Source organism: Myripristis murdjan, chromosome 1 (genome assembly GCF_902150065.1).
Source record: "Myripristis murdjan chromosome 1, fMyrMur1.1, whole genome shotgun sequence".
In the NCBI taxonomy this organism is placed as follows: domain Eukaryota; kingdom Metazoa; phylum Chordata; class Actinopteri; order Holocentriformes; family Holocentridae; genus Myripristis; species Myripristis murdjan.
In genome coordinates, this window is record NC_043980.1 from 7,225,513 (window position 1) to 7,240,374 (window position 14,862).

The 14,862-nt window shown below is 38.7% G+C and overlaps 1 protein-coding gene across 1 annotated transcript in view; it reads right to left on the reverse strand.

Annotated features, from left to right (window-relative positions):
* LOC115358113 (B-cell receptor CD22-like) overlaps positions 1–7,130 on the reverse strand; it is a 47,323-nt gene extending 40,193 nt beyond the window's left edge. Inside the window, exons 1-2 of the mRNA XM_030049943.1 lie at positions 7,043–7,130; positions 6,356–6,583 (exon numbers count right to left, since the gene is read on the reverse strand). Coding sequence (XP_029905803.1) covers positions 6,356–6,583; positions 7,043–7,130 — 316 coding nt within the window. The remainder of the gene's footprint in view (positions 1–6,355; positions 6,584–7,042) is intronic.
* Between the last annotated feature and the right edge of the window lie 7,732 nt (positions 7,131–14,862).

Below are 14,862 nucleotides of genomic sequence, written 5' to 3' on the forward strand. Positions count from 1 at the left end.
GTACCCCAATACTGCACTGGTTTAACGTTTATCACACCAAAATACTACATACTAACAACTGATTAAAGGTTTGTTACACCTCAATATGTTTTCGCATGCACGCATATGCACAACAGGAGCAGGAACAGGAGCCTGTGTGATTCCCCTGACTTTTTTTCTTTGCTCTTATGTGTACAGGCACACTCATGCAAAGCCGTGCGTGCACGCACATATGCGTGCATGTACTGTCTTGCGTGCACGCGCATGGACAAGCCGGGGAAACAGGCCAGGGATCTTGTGATTCTAACGGCTTTTTTTCATGAGCGTAGCCAGACATTTTTCTCTGCAGTTGCTTTGTAGTTGCTATACAACTGTACGGAGTTGCTTGACAGTTTACTACAATGCCAATTCCTTATTATTCCTTATATCCTTATTAAATAAATAAGGATATGGATGTCATTATTGGCTTGTTCATTGGAATCAGAGCCGTCTCGGAGATATGCACATGCACCAGATAAACATTATGTTGTAGGCCTAGGCCTGGCAAAATCAATTTGACGTTCGTTGTTGATAATTTAACTGCTGGTATATATGCCGCTTTTTCAAGCTATCTTAGCGTCTGTGTTGCTTGGCAACCGTTCTGTCCACTCTATCTTGCTTGGTGGAAGAATGAGTAGTTCTCAATTTTATTGTGGCATTATTACCAATAAATTATTGATTTTTTTTTTCTTGTGTGATTATTTTATGGGCTATATGGAGGGTAACCGTTTTATAAAAGCAATAAGTCCCTTGAAGCAGTGGGTTACAGTGATTTTACAACGGCAAAACGCTCCTCAGCCGTTGTGAAATCACTGTAACCCACTGCTTCTCGGGGCTTATTGCTTAAATTGAGAAGTATTTACTCTTCCACCAAGCAATAGGTGCAATCCAGCAAGAAAGTGGTCAGAATGGTTGCCAAGCAACACAGACGCTGAGATCGGGTGAAAATCAACAGTCTCTTTCTTCTCCTCACACCAGCTCTGAAAGCAGCGAACAGACCACAGAGTTTGTTTCACAGTCGCCACTTCATTTCTCGCAATAAATAAATAAATAAATAAATAAATAAATAAATAAATAATGCACCAAAGTTAATATTGTGGGTGATGGGCAACCCATGTCACACTGGGATAATAATAGTAAAATTATCTCATTACCTGTTAGTATGTTGACAAAGTTTCAGTATATGTTTTTTTCCACAAATTTTAATTAGTAGTATATGATACAAACAGGCATGTAAAGGGTTAATATTTGATTAAGTAATGATTTAAAATAATTAACAACATTTTAATAAATAGAATGGAACGAAAAACCCTGGAAAAAATGATTTTAAAAAATCATAATTTTATGAAAGGGTAGATGCTTGACCATTTTTTGGTCAAAGGGTGGGAACTTTTCCTTTGGGTGTACAAGGGTTAATTTCACACTGCAGTCAGTTTACATTGTAATGCTTTATTATTCTACTTTTCAATATTTTTTTGAACCTCAACAGAGAGCTACACAATTTTAAATCATCACTAAGGCCATTCCATAACTTGACTCCACGTTGAATCCGATCGTCTGTCATTACTTGTCTCCGATGAAATAGGTGGCGCTGTCGCGGAAAAACGAGGGGCCTAGAACTGCAGGTCCAGGACCGCGGTGCAGTTTTACAGTCGTCCAGACCAGTAGGTATCGCTGTCGCGGAAAAACGAGGGGCGTAGAACTGCGGGTCCTGTACTGCGGGTCCAGTCCAGTAGGTGTCGCTGCGAGGGGCCTAGAACTGCGGGTCCCAAAACTGCGGGCCTGAATCTGCAGTCTCCGGGTCTGCAGACACATGCTCCTCGCAGTAATTAGAATGCAGGAAATTTCATGCAGTGTTGTCAAAACCTGGTGGAGGGCGCTGTGTGGCTGTTTCTCCTGTTGCTGTCATCTTCAGTATTGTAGCCTTGGACACTAATTGTCTGTAAGGATTTTTATTATTTTATGATTAAATTGGATGCCACGCGTACATTTGTTTGTTGCAAATTAAGTCTAGTGATGACTCAGCTGTTAGTTAGCATAGCTATGAGCTAAGAATAAGAGCTGCTTTGCTCCACAACACAGCATTTTTTGTTTCTTATGTGGTTATGTAGCAAGTGATACTCATATTTTGATTAGTGTTTGTCTTTTTTGCTTTATTGCAGTTTTACAGTTAAATTGTGGACTTTCGTTAAACACTGAAGAAACGTTTCGCCTTGTGTTTATTGGAGGACTTCAAGTTGGAAGCTAATTGTCTACCACTGAACAAGGACAACTCATTGCGAGGGCAATAAACTATTACTGATATTTACAGCGATATTTAAATGTTCTCACACTTGAAAGTGGCCACATATCAACCATTTTGACTTCAGTTCCTGTAACGTCATCTAAACTCAATGATACTGGAATATTCTTGTGTTGTCTTTAAAAGAGTTTGGAAATGTGACCAGACATGTGTCCATGAATTCAGTACATCCATCTCTTTCTGCCAAAAAACCCTTGTAATTTATTTTATAATTTCTCATTCCACCTCAGATTTGTAAGGACTAACAGATTTTCAGGTGTTAACTGGTTACACGAGTTGAAATGGCATTGTTCTCAGCAAACTAACAGAGGAAACCCTTCAGACTTTGAATAAGCAGCTCCACATACATGCTTGGTGTGAACGTTGCCTCAGAGAGCTCCTGCAGCTCCAAAACACACTGCCCAGCAGAAACACACTGCCGGGATTTCAGAAATGCAGTGTGTTTAAAGAGCGTGAACAGAAAATGACTGCTCAAGCTCAAGCGTTGGACTTTAGCTTTCAACAAGGACTGGGCTAAGGCATCTTGCTTCACAGTCTTCTCATTGAGTGAGTGGATCCTCACCTGGAGAGCATGGTACCTGTCATTTACAATGTGTGGGTTGTCACATGATAACCTCGCCAACCCAGTTTATCGATATCCAATCCATTCTTTTGATGAAGATCCAGCGGCTGGTCTTTTGTCTGTTGCAAACTATGAAGAAAATTTTCCTTTATCAATTTTTCAGAAGAAATTTAATTTTGTTCATTTATTTAAGTAAACAGTGATGCTGTGGTCATGGCACGCAGATGATAAAAATAATGCTACAACTCATTTCCATCCACAAAAATACTCACACACACAATAACTCACTTTCTCAAAGTTAAGAAATACAGCATCTCGACAGGCACCAAATAACTATCTTGCTGAAACGATGGTAGGGGGTGGGGTCTGTAATCTGAACTATTTTTAAAAGCAGGTATCAGTGAATGTTGTAATCATGGATGTTTTAATCTCATAATCATCAATTTTTGGGGCAAATTTGAACAAAGCAGTGTCTTTTGCAGGCAGACCCTGTCATTTGCTGTCCTGCTTTCACCTGCAGCCCACATTTTAGTGTCAGTGCAGAGGAAAAGCAGAGGGCAAGACAGAGGGCACTGACAGTCTGCTCGAATCACCGGAGAATGAAAGAGACTCTGCAAGAGAAAAAAGGAACCCCTGTGCTACCTCGTCTTGACTGATATGACTGACAGAAGAACACTTTGCTGATGTTCGGTCAAACATTATGTGGAACAGAAAATGTTGTGCATACGGCACAAACTACACTAAGACACTGAATATCACAGGAGAGTCGCCATTGGACCGAGCTGAACTCTGCACTAGTCTGCAAAGCAACTCAAGCCACAAAACAACCAGGATTTCTCCGGCTTAACCAGAAGGAAAACAATGAAAGCACTCAAGCTTTTTAAATGATTGTGTGAGTCCAAGTGTGACATGGAATTTGCAGTCTGAATAATGATAAAATAATAACAACAGCAACAATAATAATAACAACAGTTTTATTAGATTGATCTTTGCTTCATGTTACAAAGTGGAAAGAAGCTTATTGTTCAGAGCCAACCTGTGTTTAGACTATATGAGCAAAAGAGAAATATATGAAATACATTTTTTATTTCAATGTGGCCATGAAATAATAAAATGTATAAATAACAAACAAAAGACCTATGTTGCGTTCAGACTTTGGGGTTTTTATGATTCTGGTTCTGAGAAAATGAGTTAAAATATGTAATGTGGTCTGAATATAAAATGATATTATTTATAATAATAATAATAATAACAATAACAGACGTGATATTAAATGCATAAAACAGGCAAATACAGCCATCATAAAGTGGATCCAAGTTACATGGTTTTTAATCATGTAGACAATCTGTCTGTGCTGCTTCACTCAGCTGTAATGTGAAGGCCAGCTCACTCAGAGCCTGATTTGTCTCTTTTAAAGTTGAGAGCAGCATATTGGACTTCCTGTTCTTCCTGTCCCTGGGGCCGAGGCGTCTTGATGTTGGAGTAGAGAGGATGCTCCTGCTTCTTAGAGAAGACGATGGTGGCGTGAAGAAGCTCATCCTGCTGCTCTGTTGGTTGTCTCTGGGCTGCAGCTGATATGTTGTCATGCACAGTATTTAGCTGCTGGATAAATCATACAAAGAGATTACATGAGACTGATTTTGTATTTTACTATCACTTTTATTATAGATGGGGGGAGTTTTTTTATTGATAACTTTTGACATTGAGTTTTTGTCTATGGAAGATCCTGAAAAACTTAGTTTTTTTAAGAAATAATTACAGGTATGCTTTATCCAGGTTAAGCAGAATGATGAGTTATAGGTTTGTAAAACACTGTGTCATATAAACTCATGTGGGATGGGCCATAAATTTGACATTTCAGACAAACACAACTGAATGATTTATTACATTTTTTGAGATGTTGCTGACCCTAAATAGAATTTAAGAGGTGACCAGACATTTCAAAAGTGCTAGACTCTAAAGATTGGATTTTTAAGAGGTCAGATCACTTTTATACACTTTAGATCACTTTATTTCAAAAGGCCAGTGAGTACAATTTGCATTGCCCAGTTGCACACAATGACCAGAGTATATCTTCAGGGTTTTGATACAGTGGTTGATCAGTACCAGAATGTGCCAGATACTTGTGTGGGAGGAGTTCAGCTCTATTGATTTTGATTTTGGTGTGGTTTCTATTGGTCACTGACAGAGGTCGGTCAGTGTCAAAGATTATTTGATGCTGCTGTACAAAACAATAACGTTGTGCAGATGGAATTGTCTGTATTATTCAGTTTGATGGTTGACCTGCCGCAATTTACCTGCTTGAAAACGCTAGTGGACAGAAGGACGGGTTTTCATTTGGGTGGGATGACAGGGAGTGACCAAGGAGGAGAGTCAGACTGCGTGTGACGAAAATATTTTTTTTAAATTTTGTACAGGAATTCCTCTTCCTCACCTGCAGCCTGTTGTCTGGTGTTTGTCCAGGTTCAGATGGTTGTGCGGAGGCCATTTTTCTTCTGGTTAGCAGAAAGATGCACAAATGAACTGAATCATAGAACAAATGACTGAATTTAAGATGCTTCAGTGAAGATTAACAGTGAAACAGAACTGCTCACCTAATCCTCAGGACATACAGAAGGAACAAGGCAGAGAGGAGTATGACAACCAGCAGAACAGCAGGGATTACCATAGCAGCTGTTGATTTCCATGCAGCTGGAGAATGGTGATCAAATGGAAAAGCCAACAGTTAATTGTGGGGTTACAGAATGTTTGGCCTTGCTACTGATTGGCAAACCAAAAGCATTATCCCACTACCCTATTTTGGTGTTAACAGATATTCTTTTTAAGGAATGAGGAATTTGGGGAATAAAAAATTTCTCAAATATATTTGTGAAATCTCGCCATATCACTAAGAATAAAATAAACCTTAAGAATTAAGCCATGCGTGACACGACAGAGGTGTGTGTCCACTATTTCACCAGAGGGACTCACCGACACAGAAGGCATCTTGGGACCATCTGGACAACAAGCTTAAGGTGAGAATGTTTTTTTGCAATAGTACATACTGGATTTAAATGATGAGGTTAGTAGAAAATGGGGTGGTGTGACTACAAGTCTGATGGTTCCAATCCTCACAACAGCTGAGAAAATTTGGGTGACAAAAGTGACCTAGTAAACACTCAGCTTGTGCCCCAACATCTACTGTCAATGTGCCCTTAAGCAAGGCACTTTATCTCCTGCAGTGGAGCTGCTCACTGAATTACAGCAGCAGATTGAATGTGAAGCAAGGCAGAGCTGAAAAAAAAAAAAAAAAAAACATACACGCTCAGCAAATCCTTCACCTTGTAAATACAGGGTAAAAAAAAATGATGATTACTTTGAACTAATTATATATCACTCACATTTCACATTAATAGAGATGGAGTCAGATGTCAGTGGAAAATTCTGACATGCTGCTATGTTACCATAATAGTGACGTGGTGGAATAAACTCACACACTGAAGGAGAGCGGAAACCCTCATGTCCTTTTAGAGCACAAGAATAGCTGTCATCAGGATATATTTTGACTGTGTAATAAGAAGAAGTTCCTTCCATAATTTTCACTTCATTCTTGTACCAGATGTAGAAAGGACGAGCAGCTTGACTGCAAATGCTGCGACACTTCAGCTCTGCCTCTGTGTAATTCTGGTGGATCGAAGATCTGATCACCTCCACCTGGAGATCTGGATATATGAACATATAACAGAAATGTCACAGATCACAAAATACTCATACACAAATGTACAGTATCAAATAAACAAATAGATAAATAACAATTCCCAGATGCTGAATATTGTGAGGTATTGAGTAAATTTATTGATGGATGATATAAATTCAGTCTGAATAGGTGAGTATAAAAACAAATCATAATCTCTATAAATTTGAAATTATTCCACCATAAATTTTCAGTACTATTCACCACATTTGCTTGCCATGAGGTGGATTAAATTTGTCTGTAATGTATCAGTTTGTGTTCAGCAGTACCTGTGACAGTCAGAGTTGTTCCAGGTAAACTGTTCCCCCATTCAAAGTTGTGTGTTTTGAATTTGAAGCGATACTCGGCTGAATCGCTCTCTCTCAGCTCAGTGATTCTCAGAGTGGAGTGTCCTCTCTCTTCAAACTGCTGGACACGACCTGCAAACTCTGAGTCCCCACTGAGGTCTTCAGGTTGTGAGGAATCCAGCCATCGATCACTATGTTTGAGACGGAACCAGAATTTTGATGTAACATCATTTTCATGACTGTTGTATGAACAAGAAATGTCCACTGATGAGCCCTTCACAGCACAGATGCTTCTGTCAGTGTAAGTCACTCTGTTGCAGGTTTGACCGCGGACACCTGAAAGATGAGACAGGTTTTAAACAGCAGCAGTTAGAAGTGCATCATTTCCTGCAGTAATCCAGAGCAGCTTGTATGGAAAACTGACAGCAGTAGTGATGTTGTGTAGCTGGATGGTTGGAGAATAGCTCACTAACACACACAGGGTCAAGGGGGTTTGATTCATACTGAGGCATTCTATATTAAACACATGCAATCCTGGTCCAGCACACAACCCTTAAACAGGCAAGATTAATTTCATGTTACTTTGTATCTCATTTGTACCTCAGTAAAACATTTCCAGACTTATTTTTAAAAATAAATAAATAAATAAATAAATTTTAATAAATAAATAAATAAATATATATATATATTTATATATATATATATATATATATATATATATATATATATATATATATATATATATATATATATATATATATATATATGTACACTGTATATTTAGGATTTTATGAGTTGTATCTCCCAGGATTCATTGCCCTATTGAGGTGTGAAAAGTGTCGGAATTGTAAACATTTAAAAATGATACATTCTTGCTTTTCCTGGTCATTTACATCACACATACTAGTTTTTAAATTGATTTTATCATTTCTATCAATGTATAGGCCAGCCCATATGATATCAGGTTGTATAAGCCTACCACCACCTTCAGTTCTACTGTTCCAGTTCCAACAAGTGAATAGCAGCTGCATAAAAAGTAAAACAATAGTAGAAACATTTTTTCAAAACATTTATTATCATTTTTTTGAGTCTCCCTAAAATCAGAACAACTGAGGGTGAGGCGTCCTTTTATTACCATGGAACAGCCCTCCTGAAAACCTGAGTGTTGATATTTTAAAGACCCTGCCTTTTTTGCCTGGCTTTTAATTTAATTTTTGTTACTTATTCATATATTTGTTCATGTATTTTAGCCTGTTTGCCCTTTTGGTTTATCCTTTAATTTTCTGAAATGTTTTTGTTTGATACCCTACCTTTTATTTTCTGGTTTAACTCATTTCTATACATGTCCCCTCTTTTAGCATTTTAGCATTTTATCTTGCACTCTTGGCCATTCATTTACTTTTTATCTACTGTTTGGAGTTTTATTATTCATTATTCATTTTTTGTTTGCTTATTTTCTCCTTTTTATACAAACTCTTTCATAAGAGTTTGTATGTCCTGGTGCACGTTGCCTGTTTTAGGGCTCACTAAAGGCTTCCACCAGATGCCGTTATGTTATTGAGACACTGTGGAGAAAACTCACACACTGAAGGAGAGTGGAAATCCTCATGTCCTTTTACAGCACAGGAATAGCTGTTCCCATAATTAAAGTAATCTACACAGAAAGGAGACGTTCCTTCTGTAAATTTCTGTCCATTCTTGTACCAGATGTAGGAAGGAGGACCAGCTAGAGGACAGCTGCTGACACACTTCATCGTCGCCTGGGAGGAAGACCTGGATGGGATCACCTTCGTCTGGAGACCTGGGTTTATGAACATGGGTCAGAAATGTCATTGGTCACAAAATTTTCAATCACACACACACACACACACACACACACACACACACACACACACACACACACACAGTATCCTAGATGCTGGCATTATGTGGAACTGAATTAAAAAGTCATCTGTTGAAAATGTTACCTGTGACAGTTAAAGAGACTCCAGGTTCACCAGTGTATCTCCATCCTGGTTGGTTTGTTATGAACCTGAACTTGTACACAGCTGAGTCACTCTCTCTCAGGTCACTGATTCTCAGTCTGCTGTACGGCTTATAACTGCTATAATACTGATCATTACCCTGATACTCCACACGACCTTCATACTCTGAGTCTGATCTCAGATCCACAGGTTCTTTATTCTCCTCCTTAGTAAACCATAGTGCTTGTTGAACTCTGGTAACACCTTCTTTTCCACTGTATGGGTATGTGTAGTTGCACTGCATTTCCACTGTTGATCCTTTTAAGGCACAGATCTCAGTAGGAGTGTAAGTCGCTCCCCAGCCATCCTGTCCCTGCACCACTGTAACACAGAGAACATCAGAAACCATAATCAGATTCATAAAAACATAACAAGATACACTCTCATCCATAAACAGGCTAATTCTGTATGTAAAGCATGCTGCATTTCCCAAAACTACTTTGGTACTTACATCATCTCAACTGCACTAGAAGTCAATGAGACAAAGTGCTTAGTTGCAAACTTAGCTGAGCTTAATACCAAGATGCTTTGGGAAAAGGGAACCTTCAAACTTCTCAGAATAACAAGTATAATAAGAGCTAATCTGCTGCAGCTGCTTCAGGTTCCACATTTTGTATCTATCTAAGCAGATCTCATATCAGTTGTCTGTCAAACGTGATCATTCTGAACACACAGAAATATTTGTTGCTGCTGGGTGCCGAAGCTCTGCCCGCTGCCCACTTTACTGATGATGATTTAGACTCAGATAAGTCTCTCTGTCTCTTAAGGGTGTCAGCCAAATTCCTGTGTATCCACACTGGTGGACAGTACAGATGTTTTTTCTGTTCTATTCTATGATGCAAAAGCAAATAACACACAGTCTGCATTGTGTTTTTTTCACACTCTGTTTAACCCCTTTCTGTTCACACTGTGGTGATGAGCTGCTGAGAGGACTGTGACAAGAAACTGCAGCTACATACTAAAAACTGAGGTGTGTCCCACACATCTGAACAACTCAGTTTGTTGATCATAAATGGACATGACACACTGATATGAGATCATAAAATGAGCTGAAATCGTTCAGTGTGGATTCACAATGATGATCAAATCACGCTATTGGAACGTTGACTTGAAGAGATTGGTTTGACATGAGAAATCCACAGAGTGTCGTGGTGGTTTCCAATTAATGCCCAAAGAATTAACTTTAAAACAGAATGACAGAACCAAAAGGAAACAGAATGCACGTAATTTCTCAAAGTGATCAAATGTATTTTTATTTTATTTTATTTATAATTTTTTTTTCTTGGACATAAAACCTGCAGTAATGCTGAGCAAAAATACAAACGCTCATTTTGCAATGTCACAGCTTTCACCAGTATAGTTAAGCATGGTGTATTAGGGCACTGTAGTTGATATGAGCGCTAGCAAACTGTCTACAGTTGAAAAAGAAATGTACGATACCTCGTAGGGACAGAAGGAGGACAACAAATCCACTTGCTGCTGCTGTGAAACTCATGGCTGGGCCTGTGGTCTCGTGCCAACCCGGTCTGGAGTGGTAACTTGCTGTGTGACCATTAAATATGACCAGGCTTCCTTCCTCATAACAGTTGAAACAGAGAATGCTGGGAAATGAAGTATAATGGTGAAGATGACTGCCCAGTTTGTTGTCTGTACAGAAAATAATGAAAGAGTTTTTGCCAGAGAAACTCAGAAAGCCTCACTTTTCAACCACAGGAGTGACACCTCATATCTCCACCCAGTGCAGCTCTGTCATTCTGAAAAAACTTTTTTTTTTTTTTTTTTTTTTTTTAAATTATTAAGACACTCAAAGAAGATGGCTTCTTTGAGCCACCATTTTGCACCGTCATTCAACAATCGCACAGGAAGAACTCCATCAACGAAGAGGAAGACAGGGCTGTTTCTCCACCAGTACTGGGCTCAGTACAACAAAGTGCATTGCTAAGACTGAACAGTATTTGCAATGGCATGCCTCGCCATATTTTTAGAGCGGTGTAAAAAGAAGTGTAATGAGAAGTGGTTCTTTAGAGTCTCAACAACAGCAACAAATGACAAGAAAAAAATCATTCCAAACAGCTTAGGTAACATAAGTATTTTGAAAGTAAGTAGCAACTTAAAGTAAGACAAACTATTTGTTCTGCTCTCTGTTTGAGTGCATGCACAGTAGTTAGAGGATTTTGCGTAAAGCAGCACCCACTCCTGGGCATTCAGTGGCAGTAATTAGAATGCAGGAAATTTCATGCAGTGTTGTCAAAACCTGGTGGAGGGCGCTGTGCGGCTGCTTCTCTCACTGTTGTCGTCTTCAGTATTGTAGCCTTGGACACTAATTGTCTGTAAGTATTTTTTTGTTTTATGATTATATTTGATGCCATGCGTATATTTGTTTGTTGCAAGTTAAATCGAGAGAAGAGTCAGCTGTTAGTTTGCGTAGCTATAAGCTAACAATAAGAGCTGCTTTGCTCCACAACACAGCATTTTTTGTTTCTTATGTGGTTATGCCTGTAGCAACTGTTACTCATATTTTTGTGTTTGTCTTCTTTGCTTCATTGCAGTTTTACAGTGAAATTGTGGTCCTTCGTTAAACACTGAGCGTTACACCTTGTGTTTATTGGAGGACAACTCATTGTGAGGTCATCTAAACTCAGTGATACTGGAATATTCTTGCATTGTCTTTAGTGAGTTTGGAAATGTGACCGGACATGTGTCCATAAATTCAGGGTCAAGACAGTCCAGCTAATCTTGTTTCTGAGGTTGCTCTGGTTTGGTTCTGTGAGGCCAGGCTTTCCAAACCCAAAATACTACCATTTAACATTTACATCCATCTCTTTCTGCCCACAAACCCTTGTAGTTTCTTTTATAATTTCTCATTCCAACTCAGATTTGTAAGGACTAACAGATTTCCAGGTGTTTGCTGGTTACACCTGAGTTGAAATGGCATTGTTCTCAGCAAACTAACAGAGGAAACCTTTCAGACCTTTAATAGGCAGTTCCACATACATGCTTGGTGTGAATGTTGCCTCAGAGAGCTCCTGCAGCTGTCCAGCAGAAACTCACTGCTGGGATTTCAGAAATGTGTTGCTTTAAAGAGCGTGAACAGAAAATGACTGCTCAAGCTCAAGCGTTGGACTTGAGCTTTCATCAAGGACTAGGCTAAGGCATCGTGCTTCACAGTCTTCTCATTGAGTGAGTGGATCCTCACCTGGAGAGCATGGTACCTGTCATTTACAATGTGTGGGTTGTCACATGATAACCTCGCCAACCCATTTTATCGATACCTACATGCACATTTTATCGTTTACACGCACATTTTATTAATATATTTATTATCCATTATCACTGTGTGCTTTTATGTATTTTCACTTCTGTGTCCCATGATTTTGTGTTTGTGTTGTTTTTCTCTCCATTGTCATGTATTTCTTTTCCCTTGGGGATTAATAAAGTAATCTATCTATCTATCTATCTATCTATCTATCTATCTATATCCAATCCATTCTTTTGATGAAGATCGAGCGGCTGGTCTTTTGTCTGTTGCAAACTATAACTGTTGCTGAAACGATGGTAGGGGGTGGGGTCTGTAATCTGAACTATTTTTAAAAGCAGCTATCAGTGAATGTTGTAATCATGGATTTTTTAATCTCATAATCATCAATTTTTGGGGCAAATTTGAACAAAGCAGCTTCTTTGCAGGCAGACCCTGTCATTTGCTGTCCTGCTTTCACCTGCAGCCCACATTTTAGTGTCAGTGCAGAGGAAAAGCAGAGGGCAAGACAGAGGGCAGTGACAGTCTGCTCGAATCACCGGAGAATGAAAGAGACTCTGCAAGAGAAAAAAGGAACCCCTGTGCTACCTCCTCATGACTGATATGACTGACAGGTAAAGGAAAAGTACTGTTAAAAATATGGCCGTAAGCAGCAACTCACAGGGTCCGAACACAACACGTAGTCTTTGACATACATGACCCTCAGAGGAATTTGAAAACACAACACATACATGAACTGACACATTGTTGGCCAATTGAACCAGTTGAGGATTCGAACCCTGGACCCTTATATCCTTCGACTGACTGACTGGGGAACTGGGGAGACATGACTTCCTACACACGTTCTACAATTTGAGGCAATGACATCACATGTCACACATATTTTTTTCGATGTAAACTTAAAACGCTTACAACAATCAAAATATTGTTAATGAAACTTAAAACAAACAAACAAACAAACAAAAAAAAAAACATTCACACATTCACACAGCATTCTGCTGAGTCCACATCTATTGTGAAGAACACTTTGCTGACACTGGGTCAAACATTATGTGGAACAGAAAATGTTGTGTATACGGCACAAACTACACTAAGACACTGAACATCACAGGAGAGTCGCCGTTGGACCGAGCTGAACTCTGCACTAGTCTGCAAAGCAACTCAAGACACAAAACAACCAGGATTTCTCCGGCTTAATCAGAAGGAAAACAATGAAAGCACTCAAGCTGTTAAAATGATTGTGTGAGTCCAAGTGTGACATGGAATTTGCAGTCTGAATAATGACAAAACAATAACAACAGCAACAATAATAATAACAACAATTTTATTAGATTGATCTTTGCTTCATGTTACAAAGTGGAAAGAAGCTTATTGTTCAGAGCCAACCTGTGTTTAGACTATATGAGCAAAAGAGAAATATATGAAATACATTTTTTATTTCAATGTGGCCATGAAATAATAAAATGTATAAATAACAAACAAAAGAGTCATGTTGCATTCAGACTTTGGGGTTTTTATGATTCTGGTTCTGAGAAAATGAGTTAAAATATGTAATGTGGTCTGAATATAAAATATTATTTATAATAATAATAACAATAACAGACGTGTTACTAAATTCATAAAACCGGCAAATACAGCCATCATAAAGTGGATCTAGCTTACATGGTTTTTACTCATGTAGACAATCTGTGCTGCTTCACTCAGCTGTAATTTGAAGGCCAGCTCACTCAGAGTCTGATTTCTCTCTTTTATGAGAGAAATCTTTTATGAGATTCTGATATGTTGTCATGCACAGTATTTAGCTGTTGGATAAATCATACAAAGAGATTACATGATATTGATTTTGTATTTTACTGTCACGTTTATTATAGATGGGGGGAGTTTTTTTTTTTTTTTTTTTTTTTTTTTTTGATAACTTTTGACATTGAGTTTTTGTCTATGGAAGATCCTGAAAAACTTAGTTTTCTTTTTGAAAAAGAAATAATTTCAATCACAAAGTATGTACAAAAGGCATGGGAACTGAGGGTCAAAATGGTGCTGTTAAAATGAAAGGGATACTTGTTCCGTTTTGCCTTTCACAGTGACTAATCACAGGTATGCTTTATCCAGGTTAAGCAGGTTCCTGTGGTTGAAATGGGCCTTACAAATGATTGTAATAGAGGACAAACTGCTGTCCGTGGTGCTGACCATACCAAGTCGCTGTCCGTGGTGTTGACCAAATTCATTGTATTTTTATGTCGCTGTCCGTGGTGCTGATCAGGCGATTACGTCGCTGTCCGTGGATTCTGACCAGATTGTTGTTTGTTTATGTCGCTGTCCGTGTTGCTGTTCTCAGTCCTGACCACGTTATTGTGGTTTGAGTCACTGTCACTTTAAGTTACTGTAGTTCATGGTAAGCACCACTTACATCATCCTGATCCACATTAGCCTGCTCAGCACCATGTTGTCAGAATAGGCGTCGCATGTCGAGGTGAAGAGTGAAAACATGAACTGATACACTGTGTCATCAGAGAGAAACAATGGAACAGAGTGCTTTCATGTAACAAGAGATTCGTATATTTCGGCAATAATTCTCCAACTTCAAAAATTGCTTACATTTCAACATGAATTCAGCCTCACAATATTAAGGCCAATCTTTTTTTTTTTTTTTTGTTTGTTTCTAGTCGACTAAACATCTCAA